The sequence below is a fragment of the Sebastes umbrosus genome, chromosome 12, assembly GCF_015220745.1.
Source record: "Sebastes umbrosus isolate fSebUmb1 chromosome 12, fSebUmb1.pri, whole genome shotgun sequence".
Lineage (NCBI taxonomy): Eukaryota > Metazoa > Chordata > Actinopteri > Perciformes > Sebastidae > Sebastes > Sebastes umbrosus.
Genome location: NC_051280.1, coordinates 23,015,676 through 23,033,327, shown reverse-complemented (window position 1 = coordinate 23,033,327; position 17,652 = coordinate 23,015,676). Strand labels below are relative to the sequence as shown.

Below are 17,652 nucleotides of genomic sequence, written 5' to 3'. Positions count from 1 at the left end.
ACTTTTTTATCTCTTTTTTTTTTAAATTCCTACATTTTTTGTGTGTAAATTGCGTTCATGTAATTACGGTGATGCTGTTATCAACACTGAATGAAGGAAAACAGACTATTACTGCAAACAAACAAACAAACAAACAAGTGAAATCACCCGTAGACTGTGAACATCGGTTTTATTTCATGCCAGGAAAGGCACATTCATACACTGAATTCAACTGTTTCGATAGGCTATAATGTTATATGCATCTACATTTAGGCAGTGCATATATTATGATTCCCGTGAATAAATGCAACAATAACATTAACACATCTTGTTAACCACAAAAAGATATAGCACACATGAGCACTGACAATTTGTATATGCACACTTTTAGCATAAGAGGAAGTACATGTGCACCCTGTTGTCCATACAGTTTTACTGACCAAAGGAGACATATGGTACATTGCATCAGCAGCACTTGTTGGTTTTTGGAAAGTCCATAGAGAATATATAGTGTTTTTGAGATGTCAGTGTCTAGTCAGTTTATGTCCACTCTGTTTCTCTCTATTTTGTATCAGTTGCATAAGACCAGTCATGTTGCATCAGCATCCTGTCAAAATGCATATATAACAGACCAGCATGGTCAGTACAAATGTTCCACTTTTTAGGGGACTTTGTCCTTTGGCTGACTCATATTTGATTTTAAGCTTTGGACTCCCACTCTCAAATCCACCAAAATCCACTGTTTGCTTCTCAAAAGAGTATCCAGTCAACGGATATGCACTGTCAGGGAGCATATTAGACTGTGCTTTTTACTCGCTCCTTACTGTCCCACTATGAGACAAAGCAGCACCCGTGAATGAATGTCTTTCAGTGAGCATAATGTTTAGCTCATTCTTTCTATCTGACACTATATAATATATAAATATGATAGACTTGAGAGTAGTAAGAGAACACACTCAGCAGCTTAAAGCGGTCAATACAACCACAATATTCTATATGGCAGTAGCTGTTATTTCAAAATAAAGGCAACAATAATACTTACACATTAAAAGGAACACTCATTTGATTAGAGAGAAGTGCACAGGGAATTTTTCAATATGAGAATATATTGCAACTGTCTGACACAACCCTCTTTCATATTCTGAACTCATGCAGGGCCTCGGTACTTTGTATCCTTAGGATATTATATACTATTGCAATAAAGGAGGAGAACCCTTTAGCATCCATGTTTGTTTACATCTGTCTTTGCAACCAGCTCATGTAAATCTCTTGCTGAATATTACTTAAATTTCATGCAACTATGAATTGATGAGTTGGTTACATTGCACTTAACATGGACGCACATATAACTTTTTGGATTTTATATTAGAGTTCAATATATGGAAAATATATTGCTGTAGTTTGGAAATAGATGAGCCAATTTTATTGACAATAGCTGTGATTGTGAGTCTTCATGTTTGAGATGGCGCACACTGCACATTGTATGGATGTGGTTATGGCATGATGTAATCATTTATGTATGCTTTTGGTGCACTTATTAGTTACATTTTGCACGTACATCGGTATATATTTAATATCTTTAACCCATGTCCCAATACTATCCGGTCAGTATTTGATAATAAACTGTTATTATCAACACTTGAGTTTTTTTATAAGCTGTCCTTCCCCATCATACTGGCAAATCAGACATGTAATTCCTCAATTCGCTACATATCATTTTGCCAGTTGCCTACTAAAAGCAGGTGCAAGATTAATAACCACTTTGTAAAGGTATAACAGAAGCTCTGCAGTACTTTACAGAATATTTAAAGTGAGGGAATTCACACACCATTTCATGGATTTAATGCTTGTTGCATGTTGTTGTAGTCAGTTCTTCGCCGGATACATTTCACAGACAAATCACGAATGGGCACAGTACTCCAGGTGTCGTTTTGCAAACATGACGCGATGGAGCACAAACTGGTATCAAAAAGCAAAGCAGAAACTGACTGTGCGTATTTGCATCCATTCCCCTCATCTCTATGTTCGTTCCATCGTTCTCTGGTCGGCGCCATGCCTAAGTCCTGCTTTATCTTGGAGCACCAGTGGCCGTCCGCATCCTTAAGATTTGGCCCTGTTTATAACAGCTCTCAGCCTAGGAGCAGCCTTAAGAACACATGCCACAAAAGGCCTTCTGCTTATAAAACTAGTCTCCTCGTTGGTTATTTGTCCACAGGCTTATTGATTTTCACTGTGTGGAGAGAGTCACTGAGTGCTGTGTCTGTCTTGCTGCTGTTTTTTCTGGACATGTCCGGCTCCCATAGAAAGAACTCGTGGAGGAGGGTGTTGACGGTGTCGGGGCACTCCATCATGACCATGTGACTTCCCTCTTCGATGACTTTCAGGAACGCAAACAGAAGGATCTAGAGAGGGAGCCAAAAGGAATGCAGAACATTAAAATCGGTAATACTACAACGCATTTCATATTAAAGGAGACATATCATGCTCATTTTCAGGTTCATACTTGTATTTTGGGTTTCTACTAGAACATGTTTACATATATTATTGTTCAAAAAACACATTATTTTTCTCATACTGTCCATCTGAATATACCTGTATTCACCCTCTGTCTGAAACGCTCCGTTTTAGCGCCTGTCTCTTTAACCCCCCCTCCCAAAAAAGCCCAGTCTACTCTGATTGGTCAGCGTTTTCCACTCTTTTGCATCTGCGCTGTTGCTGTCTTCACCGCTTCACTGCAGTTGGGGACTCACTGTGTGTGTCAACTACACAGAGTTTAGCGGCACTTCTACTGGTGACTGTATAGTTGTGACATCACAACCTTACGAAAGTCCAAGTTCAAGTTTCTGAACACGGGCAGTGTGTATTTCTCCGTGGATTGAGCGTTTTGATACTTTGACAGTATATATATAGTACCTTGAACATGGGTGCCGCAAGTAGGGGGGTCAAGGGGCCATTGGCCCCCCACACACTTTACGGCCCTGTCCCACTTTCTGATAAATCACTCATGAAGGTGTACTTTACCTCCGCCATGCGCTGGTCCTCATCCATGGGCACGAACTTGTCACACATGCCGTGAACCAGGAGGATGGGCACAGTGAGCTCGGCATGGTAGACCTCATCCCCCTCAGGCCAGTACTGGCCACTCATCATGGCTCGCAGGACAAACGGAGACACGTTGAAGGCATTGCCCTGCTTCAACAGCTGCTTTTCTTTGGCACCCTGACGGGCAAATCCAGCTCTGAAGGTTAGAAAAAGAGAGAGGAAGGTTTTTCTATGTAATTTTCCAAATGTTTTGACATCAACAAGCAAGGCTTGTCAGCAACGAAAGAGGATGCTGTGGTATGACACTGTCTCTGGTGTCAATTTTGGCACCTTGCAAATGCAGATCTTACTTGAGAAAGCTCCAGGCCAGACAGGGCGACAGACAGTGCAGGACACAAGATGGCAGCTGGAAGATGGAGCACAGGCTGGGCTCCAGAGCTGTGGGACCCCCTCCATTGATCATCACCACCTTATGGACCAGATCAGGATATTCGTGGGCCAGGAAGGTGCAAAATGATACTCTGGAAGAGATATAATGAGATGGTTACAGCATGTTAAAAACAGCATGCTGATCACTACTAGATAAATAGATGATAGATGCATGTCACAAATCCTCACCCATATGAGTGTCCAATGAGGATGTTGCGTTTACGAGCATATCTCTTAAAGATGGCACGAAGGTCCTCTGCAAGAGCATAAAAGGTATAAGCAGCTGCAATCTGCGGGGCAGTGCTGGCTCCATGCCCCGCCAGGTCGGGCGCAATGACCTCGTAGCCCAGCCGAGAGAAGAAGTCCAGTTGGCTGCCCCAAATGTCCAGAGAACCTCCCACACCGTGCACAAAGAACAGGGCCACGTCCGAGTGCGTCCCTTTGCAGCTTGAGATCACCCTCTTCGAGTCGATTTGCACCGTGCGCTTGGGCTTGCGACGGCGGCGGCGAGGAGGTGGAGCGGGTTTCTGTTCCCCATGGGGTGGAGGAACCGGAGGAGGAGCAGGGTTGGGGTCTGGAGAAGAGGGCATCTCTTTGTAGTCTGCCAGCTCTACCTCTACGGTGCTGCAAGGCTCCAGATCCCCGTCCTGACACTGCAGGATCTCAGAGTGCAGAACATCGCCGAGGTTCTCGATCACCAGCTGGCCGTTGCGGTAGACTGTGATCTTCCTCTTGCAGTGGACGCTGCTGCCGGCGCTGCTGTTGTTATAATCCTCAGGAGAGCCGTCCTCATCATCGCCATCCGTCTTCTCCTTGCCTGCAACTTGCTCTTCCGTTACTACGGGCTGACGCTCCGGGATGATGTGCCGCACTCGCAGGACTCTCCCAGGTTTCACCTCCACAAACTCAAAACCATCAGAGGGTTCTGATGTCTCCAGGGGCAAGACCAGACTGGCAGCCTTCCCAGTCAGGCAGCACAGTATCCCTTCAGTGATACTGGTCAGCATGGTGCTTCCCTGCATTAACAACATCACAACAAAGCAGATCATCACTCAGATGCTCAGACAAAAATAGACAATGTTCGTGACGCCTCTATCTAGCTTTTCACAACTTGTTTTTTTCCTCAAACATGAACATCATAAATGTTTTCAGGTTTATTTCCTGTCGCAGCATTCGCAAATGTCAACAGCTCAACAGGAAGGAAATTGGTTCGCAGCTTGGTTCCTATCAAATTGAACCCAAGCTGTTTCCTAGCAACGCAGTTGCAATGAAACGGTCTCCTTTATCCTTTCATCAGCAAGCCACACAGCCAGCGTCGAGAGAAATGAAACACACCGAAAGAGAAGACGCTTGCAGTTTAACAGGCTCCAAACTGCTGTGCAAATTCAAAACACCATAGCCAGTGTATAAGAGCAGCTCCAACTGCCTTTGTAAAGCTCAACGATCACACTCACCTGGGTGACAAAGCAGCTCAACGTTCACGGATTCCAATACTTGTGCTGTATTACAGTTTCAATGTCAGTGACATTCACATGCTGACCTAGACGTTTGCTATAAATAACCCCTTTTTCACATGGTCAGAACCAGGATATACATAAATAGAAAACACCAGTCATATGGCATGACCGTACATGCCTGTGGACAGTATGTGTCATATGATAGCAGTTATCCACTGATTGTAATGAAGATGAGGGGTAAACTATCTTTGTTTTCCTTGTGCAAATAAAGCATCAGTCGTCCTCACTTTTCATAAGCACACAGGCTGGTTATCTCTAGGAAACAGAGTGGGAACAGTCACATCTATTTATTGTTTCCTGGTTAAACAGAGTGAAACAGCACAGTTACTGCACATTACTGCCTACAGGGCAGATTTCACATTATTACTCACAGCATATGATGTGTAGTCATGGCTTCAATCCTACTTAAAATAATGAATATGTATAACATCTAGGCATCTTGAGATGTTGCTGAGAGACAAAATAAAATGAATGGATAATTATAAATTCCCTTTAATAGGATGACTTGTGGATATTCATTTTCATTTTCTTTATCATTGATGTATGTTTTTGTTAGTTAAGGTTTTCTCCAAATTAAAGTCGTATGAAGTGTATATATATTGAAACAAATCACATCTCATTACTTCTAATCCCCTTCAGGTGCAGATACTTATTCTACATGTATCCTCTATTCAAACACCATCACTGTAATAAATAATAAACAATACATTTGTAATAGTTTCTTGGTTAAAATAAAGGTTAGGGTAAATTAATTACAGATTATTTAAACCTGCAGTAGGCAGAATGTTTTTGGTATCATTGGACAAAAATTTCAAAAATCAAGCCTGTGACATGGGACTTTGACCGATCACAGGTCATTTCAGAGAGAGAGCGTTCCTGTTGGCTGTTCATTCAATGGATCAAACGGTCAAACTAGGCAGCGCTGATCAAATATGAATCAATATTCTATCTTTAATGCCTATTTCTCGCCTCAAATGTTTTCAGAAACATCTTCTAGTGTACTGTTTAGCTGTAAAATGAGAGTTTGCTTCAGCTGGTGGGCGGTGCTTGGCATTTCCTCAACTGATCACAACATGGATGCCGGGTCACACTCATTTTACAGCTAAACAGTACACTACAAGATGTTTCTGAAAACATTTGAGGCAAGAAATAGGCATTACAGTAACAGAATATTGATTCATATTTGATCAGTGCTGTCTAGTTTGACCGTTTGATCGGAGTTGGCGAGTGATTGACAGCTGCTCAGAGACGGCAGGCTCCAGCTCAGCTCTGATTGGTTGTTTTCCTCCGGTCTGTGAATTCTTGCAGATGTCATTAGGAGCACCGGAGGACACAGAGGCATGAGATATTTTTCAGATTACCTGTCTCATGCACTACTGTCAGGATATAGTGACCGTTTTCTAAAAATAACTTTTTTTAAATCATATTAGCTCCAGTTCTAACCACTGCTGCTTTAATGCGTGGTTCTGCAGAGGTCTGGCACTACAGTGAGGGGAAAATGGAGCTGGTATACATAACAATATCTGCACAGGATGGTTCAAGTGCATGTGTCTGTGCGCGTGTGGTGTTGTTGTTGGTGGCAGGATGGTCTGAAGGTCAGAGCATCAAGTGATATCCACTTACACCCTGGAGCCAAATGGATGTTGACTGAGATGCCTGCCTTTCCACAAATATCCAAACGGAGTATCGAAGAATCAATTCTGCAGTGTGTCCTTACATCATCCATCCATCCATACAGACATCTCTCTATATATCTATTTGTGATGGTTCTTCAATTTTGAAGCCATTCTGTTATTTTATTATGAATCAGTCATGCCACATCTGCTACAAGTGGTATAGTGTCCACTGAGGATAATGGTGAACATTTTGACAACATAGCAGTACGTATGTCACATAACCATGTTTAGGACTTTGGATGACCCTGGCATGCACAGAGGTGCCACTACACCTCATTAACTATCTACATCAGTATTGCCCAACAGCCATTTAAATCAGGGATTCTCTTTCTGACCTATACTATCCTTCATCACGGTCAACCAGGATCTGAATCTGGCTGAGGGGGAGGAAAGTGGACCAACCAGACCAACCACAAACCCTCCAGTCAAACAGGCTAAAGGTTACTCATCCGTGTGTTTTTTTTGTGTCTGCATTGCAGAATATGTAGGTTGATATGTCTGCCAAGTCTTACAGTAACACACATCTGGTACACAGTGTGCTGCTCAATTTCCACTACACACCATACAGTAGGCTACGCAGTCTGACTTGATATATCTGCACATGAAATACATATATTTGCAAAAACAAAATAGAACATTATCACCTACTTTCTGCTCATGCACAAATGTCCTATAGCTTAGCTGGTTCTAAGCCTATGACTCCAAAATAACAAGCCATAAACAGAAGAAGTATGCTCCATAATAATCCATAATACAAATTTAGAACTAATGGCATTTAGGCCCAATTACTAGCGTCGCATCACAAATAAAAAAAGACAAAAAATCCAGTAGCAGTCTGGTGCTTAGGGCCATAAATGCTGCATGCATATTATTGATAGATGTATTGTTTTTGCTCTGTCATAGAAAACAAATGCATGCAGTCATTGTGTTTATATGTTGCACAATAAACATCAGCTAATTAAACAACATAATGCAATTAAAAAAAGGTTCCTTACCTGCAGAATTACTAATGATTAAGGGCGATTAGAAATCTGCACTGAAAGATGAGGGCTGACGAACCTGAAAGGAGAAAAGGTTGCATTTGGTGCAACAATTTGTCTATACGCTAGAGATGCTGCAAAACAGTAAACGCCTCTTATTGGCCTCATCAGACTGCAATATCACAAAACACGCAGGGGCTTGAGTTGATGATAAAGCATGCATCCATAAAAGTGTGGAAAATGCATGTCAATAAGATACTCATAACAATGTTTTTTGTTTTTTTCTCCCTCCCTCAGCATCCACTGCGCACTCTGGACCAGACCAGACCAGACCCTACCCAGCCCTGCTGCTCTCTTATCCGCAGCAGCAACAGCAGTCTCCGGGTATGTTTCCCTCCTGAGTGGCAGCGAGGAGGACGAATAGAAGCCAGATGAACACTGAAGAGGAGGCCAATGGGAGAAGCTTGTTTCCTTGTTGCCAAGGCTGACAAGGATAGCAAAAAGGCGTGCGTGCGCGTGCGTGCGGTCAGGGAGATGTGACAGAAATGATAAATAGTCCAGATAATTATCTAAATAGGTGAACAACACATCACAATCCAGGTGTGATCACATGTTTCAGTATTCCACACCTGCATCATCATTTAAACTGCACATCTGGAATCGTTGTCATGGTAGCAGCTGCTGCGTCACTGATAAAGAGAGAAATGACCTTTAAGAGTTTGAACCAATTGGATGAAGATGTGATGCTGCTGATGTGTCCCGCTGTTACCCTTGAACTCACATCAACACTTGTTGGTACTCCGGTACCGGGGACAGCCCGGTGCCTGTCACGGAATTGCCAGCTGTGACGTTTATGGGGCGGAGAGCCAGTGAGCCGACAACTATAGTACTTTCTGTTATTGTTTGGTAGCCGATGTAAATAACAATATAGGACTGCTTTATGTTTATGCATTGCAAGCATTGGTGTTTAAATAAAATGGGACAAAAATCAATTACTATATAGATACTGCAGTGTGTTAAACTTGAGAGGATTATGTTCTCCCTGCGAGGTTCACTAAAGAGCTTCCTTTTTTTAGAGCATATTGACACCTTGATTATCACTGAAGAAATCAGCAACAAGTAAATGAAAAAATGCCTATTTAGTTATTTTATCTAATTATTCTATTTTATTAATAATATTTTTTCCCTTCTTCTATTTCCTCTCTTGGAAATGCATGTGTGTGAATGAAACTCCTGGGTGTAGTGGGTGGGGTGAGGATTCAAGATTCAATATGTTTATTGTCAAACCGGTTATACAAGTACAATCATGTGAAATACAACGCTTTAAACTGGTTCTGGTTTACATTACTGTTACTGTAAGGTTAGGCTGTAAATGGTACATACTTGAAAGATATTTACTAGAAAAACCTTTGAAAGTGTAATTTTGGGGTGCTTTGGTAGCAGTGGTGCACTAAATGTTTTTATTTTTGACATTATTTGAGTGAGACTCATTACAAGTTAAGTTTTATGCTGCACTGATTTGTGATGATTGCATCTTATAGTGGAGTATTGTGAATCTATCATTACTATTATGTAGTCATATTATTACTATTATGTAGTCATATTATTTCTTTATATTAATCTTATCTCTGGGTGGAGGCTTCAGATAAGCCCAGTGGGTTCTTTGCCTCTTCCTGCACTGTATATTATTAATTTCTTTGCAATGTTGTATAGTCTTAAATTGTGCAAAATAAATAAATAAATTAATAAATAGATAATCGTTACATTATTAAAAAAGATTTTTTTCTAAATGAGTAAATAACTCAAAAACTGTATGATTTCATTAGTGTATTTTATACCCTGAGTAAAGCGTTTCAGGCAGCAAGTCCTCTCAGGATGTATACAAATCCCATTGCTTATGTAGTTTAGTATCTCCCGTCTGGCAGACACTAATCTCAAACCAAAAGTTAGATCAGTTATCATTACCAATAAACCAATCATTGGTGAAACATGGTGGTGTGTCGAGCAATCAAGTAAACCGCCTGAGAGTTCAACCTGAAAAACGCTACTCAGGGCATCAAAGCACAGCTGCTCCAACAACAAGTTTTTCAATTGGCTGATGAGTCTGAACCAATCAGGTTGCGTCATATTCGCAGGTTCGCAGACACTGTGTGACATTCACTGTCCTCATGTGTGTCTTATTGTATTAATATCTAAAGATGAATATTATACGCTCGTCTTTCTCCCGACTGCGTGGAATAACCACTTTCACCAGGTAACAGAGTTCACGTACTTTCATGTTTAGACAAACAGCAAAGTGTTTGTTTACGATGCAAAGCTAGGTAGCGTTAGCAGCGTGGCTAGTTAATCACGTTAGTGGGCTACCTGACGTTCAGGGTGTGAAATTAACCTTTCTCCCCATCTGACACTGCTGCAGGCCACTGGACATGTCTACCAACAACTAGATTTGTTTTGTCTGCCACTTCTAAAATCTAGGTTTCAAAATAGTAAACAGTGAGTCAGAGGTACCAGACTGCAGAATTATGGAATATATCATGTAACCTTAATGCATGACTATATCTGGTAACACTTCATTTTACAGGTCTGCAAATCTCATGGTAATTATGTGATAATTAGCAAGTAACCTATTTGAAATTTCTTTGGAATTACTGCCAAATTACCCCAATATTTACCTCAACATGTATCAGAAATTACTTTAGTATAAACATTATTTAATGATTATATGCTAAAATAGTATTTAATGGTTAAAATAGGGCCCTTAGGCTTCAGAAGAGGCTGCTCTTCATCGGAGGTGGAAAACTAACAGAAGACACTTCTGATCAACATTGTGTGACTTATTGTCTAATAAGAAAAAAAATTAAGAACTTTCAAAGAAGTTATTTGCTTATTATTATCTATTTATCAGCAGACATGTAAATAAAGCAGATCAATTAACTTTGTATTCTTTTTCCTGGAAATGCATTAAAATTAATTACCAGTTATTGAGAAATAGCGGAATATAACTATTAAATAATGTTTATAATGCAATAATTTTGGATAAATTGAGGTAAATATTGGGGTAATTTGGCTGTAATTCCAAAGAAATTTCAAATAGGTTACTTGCTAATTATCACCTAATACAGTGGAATTTGCGGAGCTGTAAAATGAAGTGTTATAATATTTAATTTAGGCTTTAGAATTGCTTTTTAAAAATAATATTTCTTAATATAAGGAAAACCTGTGCCATGGTGGCAGGTGACCTGAAATTTTCACCTGCCACAGCCAAAATTTACCCTGTATTTGGCAGGTGGCAGGTGCTAATTTCATTCCCTGCTGACGTTACTGATTTAGAAACGGTATTTAGTTAGGTGGTGACTAATTCAATTATAGCTTAATGATAGCTAATGAGTTCATATCAACATATCATGAAAAAGGGTATTGATTTACAACTGTTGGCAGTATGTGCTGTAATTGTTACAGTATTACTATTTGGAATTAACGTAGCATGTGTTCTCAATCTGTACGTACATCTCATCATTCTGTTGATGGTAGACACCAAGGCATGAGACTACTCCACACATAAGTAGCAGCACCATAAATGTATTATAGCTTGTATTTGTGGCAGAATGTTGATAATAAAGAATGAAATGTGTTTTATAACATCTCTTAACCTCTGTGATCTGTCAACAGCATCCCTGCTGGGAACCTTGCAGTAACTGGCAACCCTCACCTTAGATTATTCAGCAACTGGATTGCACCTAGAGCAGCTGCAGGACTTCAGGTTTCCAGATGTGGGCCACTTTCTTCACAAGCTGAGGGTTCAGGAGTGTTCCAACAGCTCCCGTGGCAATACCAGCAGGTACGGACCAAGAAGAGAGGCACAGAGTATCAGCCCAAGAACATCAAACGCAAGAGGACCCACGGCTGGATCAAGAGGATCAGCTCAGTAGGCGGCATCGAGGTGCTTCTACGGCGTATGTTGAAGGGACGGAAATCACTCTCACACTGAAGGACCGTGTTGGGAAAACCTGCAAGACTTTCAGAAATCAGACATTGGTTCAGAAATGCTGCCTTGCTCAGGGTGCTCAGCAAAGACCTTGTGTATTGGGGTTAACTGGCGATACTGGGTGTGGGTTGGGTTTGGCTTCCCTGCATTAATAATGAGTGGGAGGATGAAAACTGGCCTTTGACAAACGAGGTGCACTGGCCTTTATTGAAAAGAAGCCTGGTAGTTTTACCAAGGTATTTCTGATCCATAAAGTTTTGTTCATAATCATTAAATGTTATCAGATGTATGGATTTGTTTTACTTGTGTGAAGTTATTTGATTAAAAGACGAAATGTGTCTTAAAAGATCCGTGTCATCTTAGTTGTTCTAAAGAATTTACATATACAGTATTTGCATTTCTGATCAGAACAATATAGTGCCTCCCAAATATAGTTTGTGGACTATGGGTTTGTGCTTTGTTGCCTCGAGAGACAAAGTTTGCTGCCATCTACTGTTTGTTACGAATTTGTAGGTTTATTCAACTGAAGCCAGTATGAAGAGAGAGGGTTAGGAGCTTGGGGTAATTATTACTTTCAGAGAGCGGGTCCTTGTAGTCTCTCTTACATCAGGCAGGATGAATTCCAGAAGTGGCCTTTCATTTTCAAGCCAAAAGATTGTCTAAAATCAGAAGTTGTGACAACGAAAAATCAGACTGTTTGATAAATGAGGCATTAAACCTGCAGTAGGCTCAATGTTTTGGGCATCATTGAGCAAAAAATCCATAATAACCTTTCAGCATATTGTAATTCAAGTGTTTTGAGAGAAAACTAGACTTCTTCACCTCCTCATGGCTCTGTTTTCAGGCTTTAAAAAAATCTAGCCCGTGACGGGAGACTTTGGCCAATCACAGGTCATTTCAGAGAGATGGTTCCTATTGGCTGTTCATTCAACGGAGGCAGCTGTCAATCACTCACAAACTCTGATCAAACGGTCAATCAATATTCTGTTACTGTAATGCCTATTTCTCGCATCAAATGTTTTCAGAAACATCTTGTAGTGTACTGTTTGGCTGTACAATGAGAAAGTTTGTGACCCAGCAGCCATGTTGAGATCAGTTGAGGAAATACCAAGCACCGCCCACCAGCCAGAGCAAACTTTCTCATTTTACAGCTAAACAGTACACTACAAGATGTTTCTGAAAACATTTGATGTGAAAAATAGCATTACAGTAACAGAATATAGATTCAGCTTCTTTTATAAAATCGGCATTTTTTCCCAACACTCAACTCATAACTGCGAACAGCAACAACAGCTGAGAGATACATAAATCGATAATGTAAATCTACTGTTACGGATATGTACAATAACATTCAAGATTCAAGATTCAAGATGTTTATTGTCACGCCGGTTGTACAGGTACAAACGTGTGAAATACTTTTCGCTGGGAAGCTCCATTAAATAATAAATTATATTACATTTACATTTACATTACAATTATAAAAGGAAATACTTTATACAAGGGCATATTAAGAACATATGTATTAAGAATATATACAGTATATACAGTATAAGAAATATTTTTGTGTAAGAATGTGTCAAATTAATTATAGATTTAAAAGTCTGGTGGCCTGGGGGAAAAAACTGTTCCTCAATCTGCTGGTGTGAGTCCTGGGGGTCCTGTATCTTCTACCAGAGGGCAGGAGGGAGAACAGGCTGTTGTGGGGGTGTGTCGTGTCCTTAATGACCCTCAGACACTAACATATGCTGATCACTCTGTGCAATAATTATATAATTATCTGACAGACACTTTGGGCAATAATCTAGCAAAGCTGTCATCTCATCAATATACATATTGTATTTTATATTGTATTATCTTTTATATTTTGTATATTTATATTGCAGTATCTCTTTTTTTTATTGTATCATCTTTTCATTAGGTATCTATGGGATTGTCACAATCTAATTTCGTTGTACTACACAATGACAATAACTGTCTTGAATCTTGAATCCTAATGTTCATGGATGAAGACATGCTGCTTAGAAAGTCTTGTTTTCATCAGAGCTTCATGCCACAGCCACCCTCGAATTGGAAGACAGGTCTGTTACATAATCACTTTCTAGCCAATCAGCGCATTGCTTTTCCTCTGTCGTCACGCATCTACCACCGCTCAGCCAATGAGGTGCGTTAAATCCCAGAAAGGGAACCGCCCCCCTGATGAGACGAACAACAAAAATGGAGTTGTGAACTAGTAGCAGGTTAGCTTCTAAAGAACGTCTCAATTTCAGTCTTTTGGAGTATTTACCTTTAAATGAGTGGGAGTTTCCAGCAGATAGAAGTGGCGTGATGCGATCACATCGATGTCACGCGTAGTTTGTGTTTTATACTGGTCGTAAGAAGCTGTTGAACAGGGTAAACAAACCGGCTTCTTGGCTACGACAAAGACAACAAGGCTTAGTAAGCTAGCTAGCGAGCTAAGGCTCAAACAGAAGCATCTGCTCGTCTCCACTCACAGCTAGCTAGTTAACCAACGAACAGCGAGGCGAGGACAGGCATGGAGAAGGTAGGAGACACACCTGGTGCTTTGTTTAGCGTTCATTGTTTATGTATAGGTGTTAAATAGTTGTGTTAAATGCTGCTTAACGTGACGTGGTGGCTAGTAGGACGTAGGTTACTGTCACTTAATACCACGTGACTCTCACGTGGTGTAGTTGAATGTAAGGTAGGTGTTGTTGTTGTCTGTCACCTTGTTATATATGGCTTATGGTGCCTTACCACCCGGAAGTGTGTTTGTTCACATGTTTCTGTTCTGCCCTCACAGTCAGATTTCCTGAAGGGACTACCTGTCTACAACAAAAACAACTTCAGCAGGTTCCATGCAGACTCTGTATGCAAAGCATCAGTAAGTCACCTTATTTGTGTACAACATTGCTGACCCCAACCATGTTTTGAACAGTGAATATGAATTGTTACCATCAAATACAGGCTTCCACGATTTAATAAGGTTAGACTGAAGCACTCTTTAGTACACCAGTCAATCCTAAAACTAAATGTGGAGCCTAATCCCAGATCAAGTGTACGTTGAAGGGCCCTGAATATCTTCTGTGATTGTAATGTTTAAATGTACGTATCCTTGTTTCTTGTTTGTCCTTTTTGTGATGTTGCAAATGGAGCTGCTGTGATGCAAAACAAATTTCAGACCTGTTTGACAATAAAGTATTATCGTGTCGTATGAAATCATGTTGTCATTGTGATTCAGGTCTTTGAATGACAAGACATTTTGTCACATGATAGTACTACTTTTTTCTCTGACATGGATCTCAATATTGTTTCAGAACCGTCGACCATCTGTGTATCTTCCAACCCGGGAATATCCATCAGAGCAGAGTAAGTGCGATGATCTCTTTGCAAATGCTTACAGAGCAGGGGGTACTACAGTAGAGCTCACTTTCCATCAAAGTGGATGAACTACAGTATTATAGTTGTAGGAAAGAGCCTACCCCTCAAGCACAAATCACAACTTTCAATGCTTAGTAATGATCTCAATTTCAGGTTTCCATTAGAGGAAATCGCCTCCAGTTCCAGGATGACAGTGTAGTCATTACTCAACTTGTTTATTAAGTTAATACTCTCTATGGGAACAACTACTTTTCTGTACCTTTTTAACTGTGTGTCTCTCTCATGATATAATCAGTGTCTGTGTTGTCTCTCCTTAGTCATAGTCACAGAGAAGACAAACATCCTATTGCGATATCTTCACCAACAGTGGGACAAAAAGGTAAAGGTTTTTAAAGATGCCATCTAGGAGAAACTTGGCGCTAATTGTACTGTTTATGACAGCCTCTGTTTTGTTGTTTGTTAAATGTTTTTCTTTCTTTCTTTCTTTGTCAGAATTCAGCAAAGAAGCGAGAGCAGGATCCAGGAGAGGGAGAGAACACGGCGCCTCCACGGAAAATAGCCAGAACAGACAGTCGGGAGCTGAATGAGGATTCGTGAATGGCTGTGTTGTTGTTGATGCACACCCAGCAGAGACTGACCTACACAAACAAACAAATTGTACACACAGATGCAGAATATATGGTTGCAAACCCAGGCCTTCCTCGGCACTGAAGCATACAAGGATCGACACATTTCAGACCACAGCCGGCATGACATTATGTTTGCATTCGACTTCAGATCTCCTCCTTAACCAAAAACGTTTTTCCTCAATGCATTTACTACTTTGACCCTGTATTTTCTTTTCTTCCAAGAGACCTCTGCCTCAGATTTCAGTCTTTTGTAGTTTGAAAATAACATACATCTACCTCCTTATTCCTCGCCCCGTCTGGTTTTCCTTCACTCATGCCCACACAGTTATTTAAGGCTTTTACAGCTGTAGTTCTTCATACCATGTCTGAGATATGCATGTTTTAATTGGTTAAGTGTCATGCCATCTTTTGAGGCTCCTACTCCATTAGGATTTTTTTAGTTTTGAATTGCATAATGACAGTGGTCCATAAAAGGTTATTTTAGCTCATCCTTTATATGATTACTGTCATTACAGGAAAACAGCATTGTGTTTGTTGCTTAGATTTAATCATCTATTCAGGGTTTGTTATGGACGGTTGCAGAAAAAGACAGAGAATGCTGAAAGAAACGTTCTTCTGTTTTCTCCTGATGAATAATGATTTGTTGCCTTAAATGGAAGCGAGTGTGTTTTCACTATGTCTTAGAGTACACCCCTTGGTTTACATTGTTGTTGTTTCAGGTGAAGAAATGAAGCACTGTGTTGAGTTGAATGGATATTCGCGTGTCTATAAAGATGCATTCAAGCCAATACAGTCATACTAGAGGATGCAAACTGTTTTTGTACAGTATGACCTGCAGATTGTGTAGCCATATTCTAAGTTCAATGCTCAGCAGTTTGAGATCACAACTTTATAAGCAGCGCGTGTATCTTTGTAATTGCAAAGTTAGCACAGTAATTTTATGGATGACTACACATTTACAATTTAGCTGTACTGCTGTCAATCCTTGTTCTAAATGTGCTGTTCACACTGCTTAAATGGGTTGCTCATTTGAGCGACACTGAGGAAATGTGTGTTTGGATTTACAAGCTTTTGACAGCAGGGCTAAATAAACAGTCTGTTCGCTGCTCATAAAGTCAGTGAAGCTCATCGTAAGTCTTGTATATTTGTACAGTATGTGTATTGTGATTGCTCTGAACCCCTTTTATCAGGTAACAAGACGACTCGCTCTGATTTTGTCTTCCCCACGTTAGCCATATTGTAACTTAATTTTTGTTTAGCCAATTTGTTCCTGTATGTCGGAGGGATACAAGCCAGAGTTTAGTCAACACAAACAAGCATTTTGCTTAATTTCCTTTGCACCTTTTAGAAACTTCACTTTTTGCGCATCTGTAAAGAGTAATCTGCTGCAAATTGCATTGGCCACATTTTCAATAATGTTTGGCACGACTGACAGTTGAGTCTATTAATGTACATTTTTACTTTTGTTACATATTGCTGTTCAAAGATTACAGAGTATATGTGCAGTTTGGCTGCGTATGTAAGTAGAATACTCACTAAGTTTCTAAGTTAAGACATTCTTCATAGAAGAGTGTAATAGTTCTACTTTTGTCGTATGGTTTCTATTCCATCACCTGATTACGTTTGGAATGTGTTTATTGTTAAATGCTTTGCTTTGAGTTTATTGTATAAATGTATTGTTGTCAATTTCAGATCTTGTTCTTATAAAGAATACACTATGACAAACAGTATAACTCATCGTTAACAGCAACGTTTTTTGGGTGGAACTGACTGACTCCTTAGATCATAAATTGAATGTGTTTGAGGACATGCCGTAGCAGAAATTTAATTGAAAATGATCTTCTGTCAAAGATGTCCTTCATAGAGTGTTTATGATCTGTTCTCAGTGTTATCATTTTCCTTATAAATCGAGTTTACATACACATTTTTTACCGTTAACAAAATCAGCCAATGCTTTATCTCATGATGGACGTTTATTCAAGTGTGATTTATTTGCATCATAGAAGTACATTCACTAATTTATGTAGTAAAATAATT

General features: G+C 40.0%; 3 protein-coding genes across 3 annotated transcripts; 2 read left to right on the top strand and 1 right to left on the bottom strand.

The window, feature by feature from the left end:
• Positions 1–150: 150 nt before the first annotated feature.
• Positions 151–8,604, bottom strand: LOC119497969 (protein ABHD8-like). The gene is made up of 5 exons (XM_037786431.1): positions 7,639–8,604; positions 3,640–4,466; positions 3,372–3,542; positions 3,001–3,217; positions 151–2,381 (listed from the first exon to the last, which is right to left on the bottom strand). Exons 2-5 carry the CDS (start codon positions 4,455–4,457, stop codon positions 2,181–2,183), a joined length of 1,407 nt encoding a protein of 468 aa, XP_037642359.1. The 5' UTR covers positions 4,458–4,466; positions 7,639–8,604; the 3' UTR covers positions 151–2,180.
• A 1,117-nt stretch (positions 8,605–9,721) lies between these two features.
• On the top strand, positions 9,722–11,956 carry mrpl34 (mitochondrial ribosomal protein L34). The gene is made up of 2 exons (XM_037786452.1): positions 9,722–9,877; positions 11,293–11,956. Exons 1-2 carry the CDS (start codon positions 9,822–9,824, stop codon positions 11,609–11,611), a joined length of 375 nt encoding a protein of 124 aa, XP_037642380.1. The 5' UTR covers positions 9,722–9,821; the 3' UTR covers positions 11,612–11,956.
• A 1,844-nt stretch (positions 11,957–13,800) lies between these two features.
• LOC119497981 (DET1- and DDB1-associated protein 1-like) lies at positions 13,801–17,348 on the top strand. Its single transcript, XM_037786454.1, has 5 exons — positions 13,801–14,150; positions 14,409–14,489; positions 14,923–14,974; positions 15,304–15,365; positions 15,479–17,348. Exons 1-5 carry the CDS (start codon positions 14,142–14,144, stop codon positions 15,581–15,583), a joined length of 309 nt encoding a protein of 102 aa, XP_037642382.1. The 5' UTR covers positions 13,801–14,141; the 3' UTR covers positions 15,584–17,348.
• Positions 17,349–17,652: the final 304 nt, after the last annotated feature.

Bases quoted from the DNA above. Each gene is read 5' to 3' on its own strand.
- LOC119497969 (XM_037786431.1), bottom strand. From the start codon at position 4,457: ATGCTGACCAGTATCACTGAAGGGATACTGTGCTGCCTGACTGGGAAG. The intron at 3,543-3,639 runs GTGAGGATTTGT...TATCTCTTCCAG, and splicing joins CTCATTGGACACTCATATGG to AGTATCATTTTGCACCTTCC. The intron at 3,218-3,371 runs GTAAGATCTGCA...TCTAACCTTCAG, and splicing joins CTGGCCTGGAGCTTTCTCAA to AGCTGGATTTGCCCGTCAGG.
- mrpl34 (XM_037786452.1), top strand. From the start codon at position 9,822: ATGAATATTATACGCTCGTCTTTCTCCCGACTGCGTGGAATAACCACT. The intron at 9,878-11,292 runs GTAACAGAGTTC...ATCTGTCAACAG, and splicing joins GGAATAACCACTTTCACCAG to CATCCCTGCTGGGAACCTTG.
- LOC119497981 (XM_037786454.1), top strand. The intron at 14,490-14,922 runs GTAAGTCACCTT...ATATTGTTTCAG, and splicing joins ACTCTGTATGCAAAGCATCA to AACCGTCGACCATCTGTGTA. The intron at 14,975-15,303 runs GTAAGTGCGATG...GTCTCTCCTTAG, and splicing joins GGAATATCCATCAGAGCAGA to TCATAGTCACAGAGAAGACA.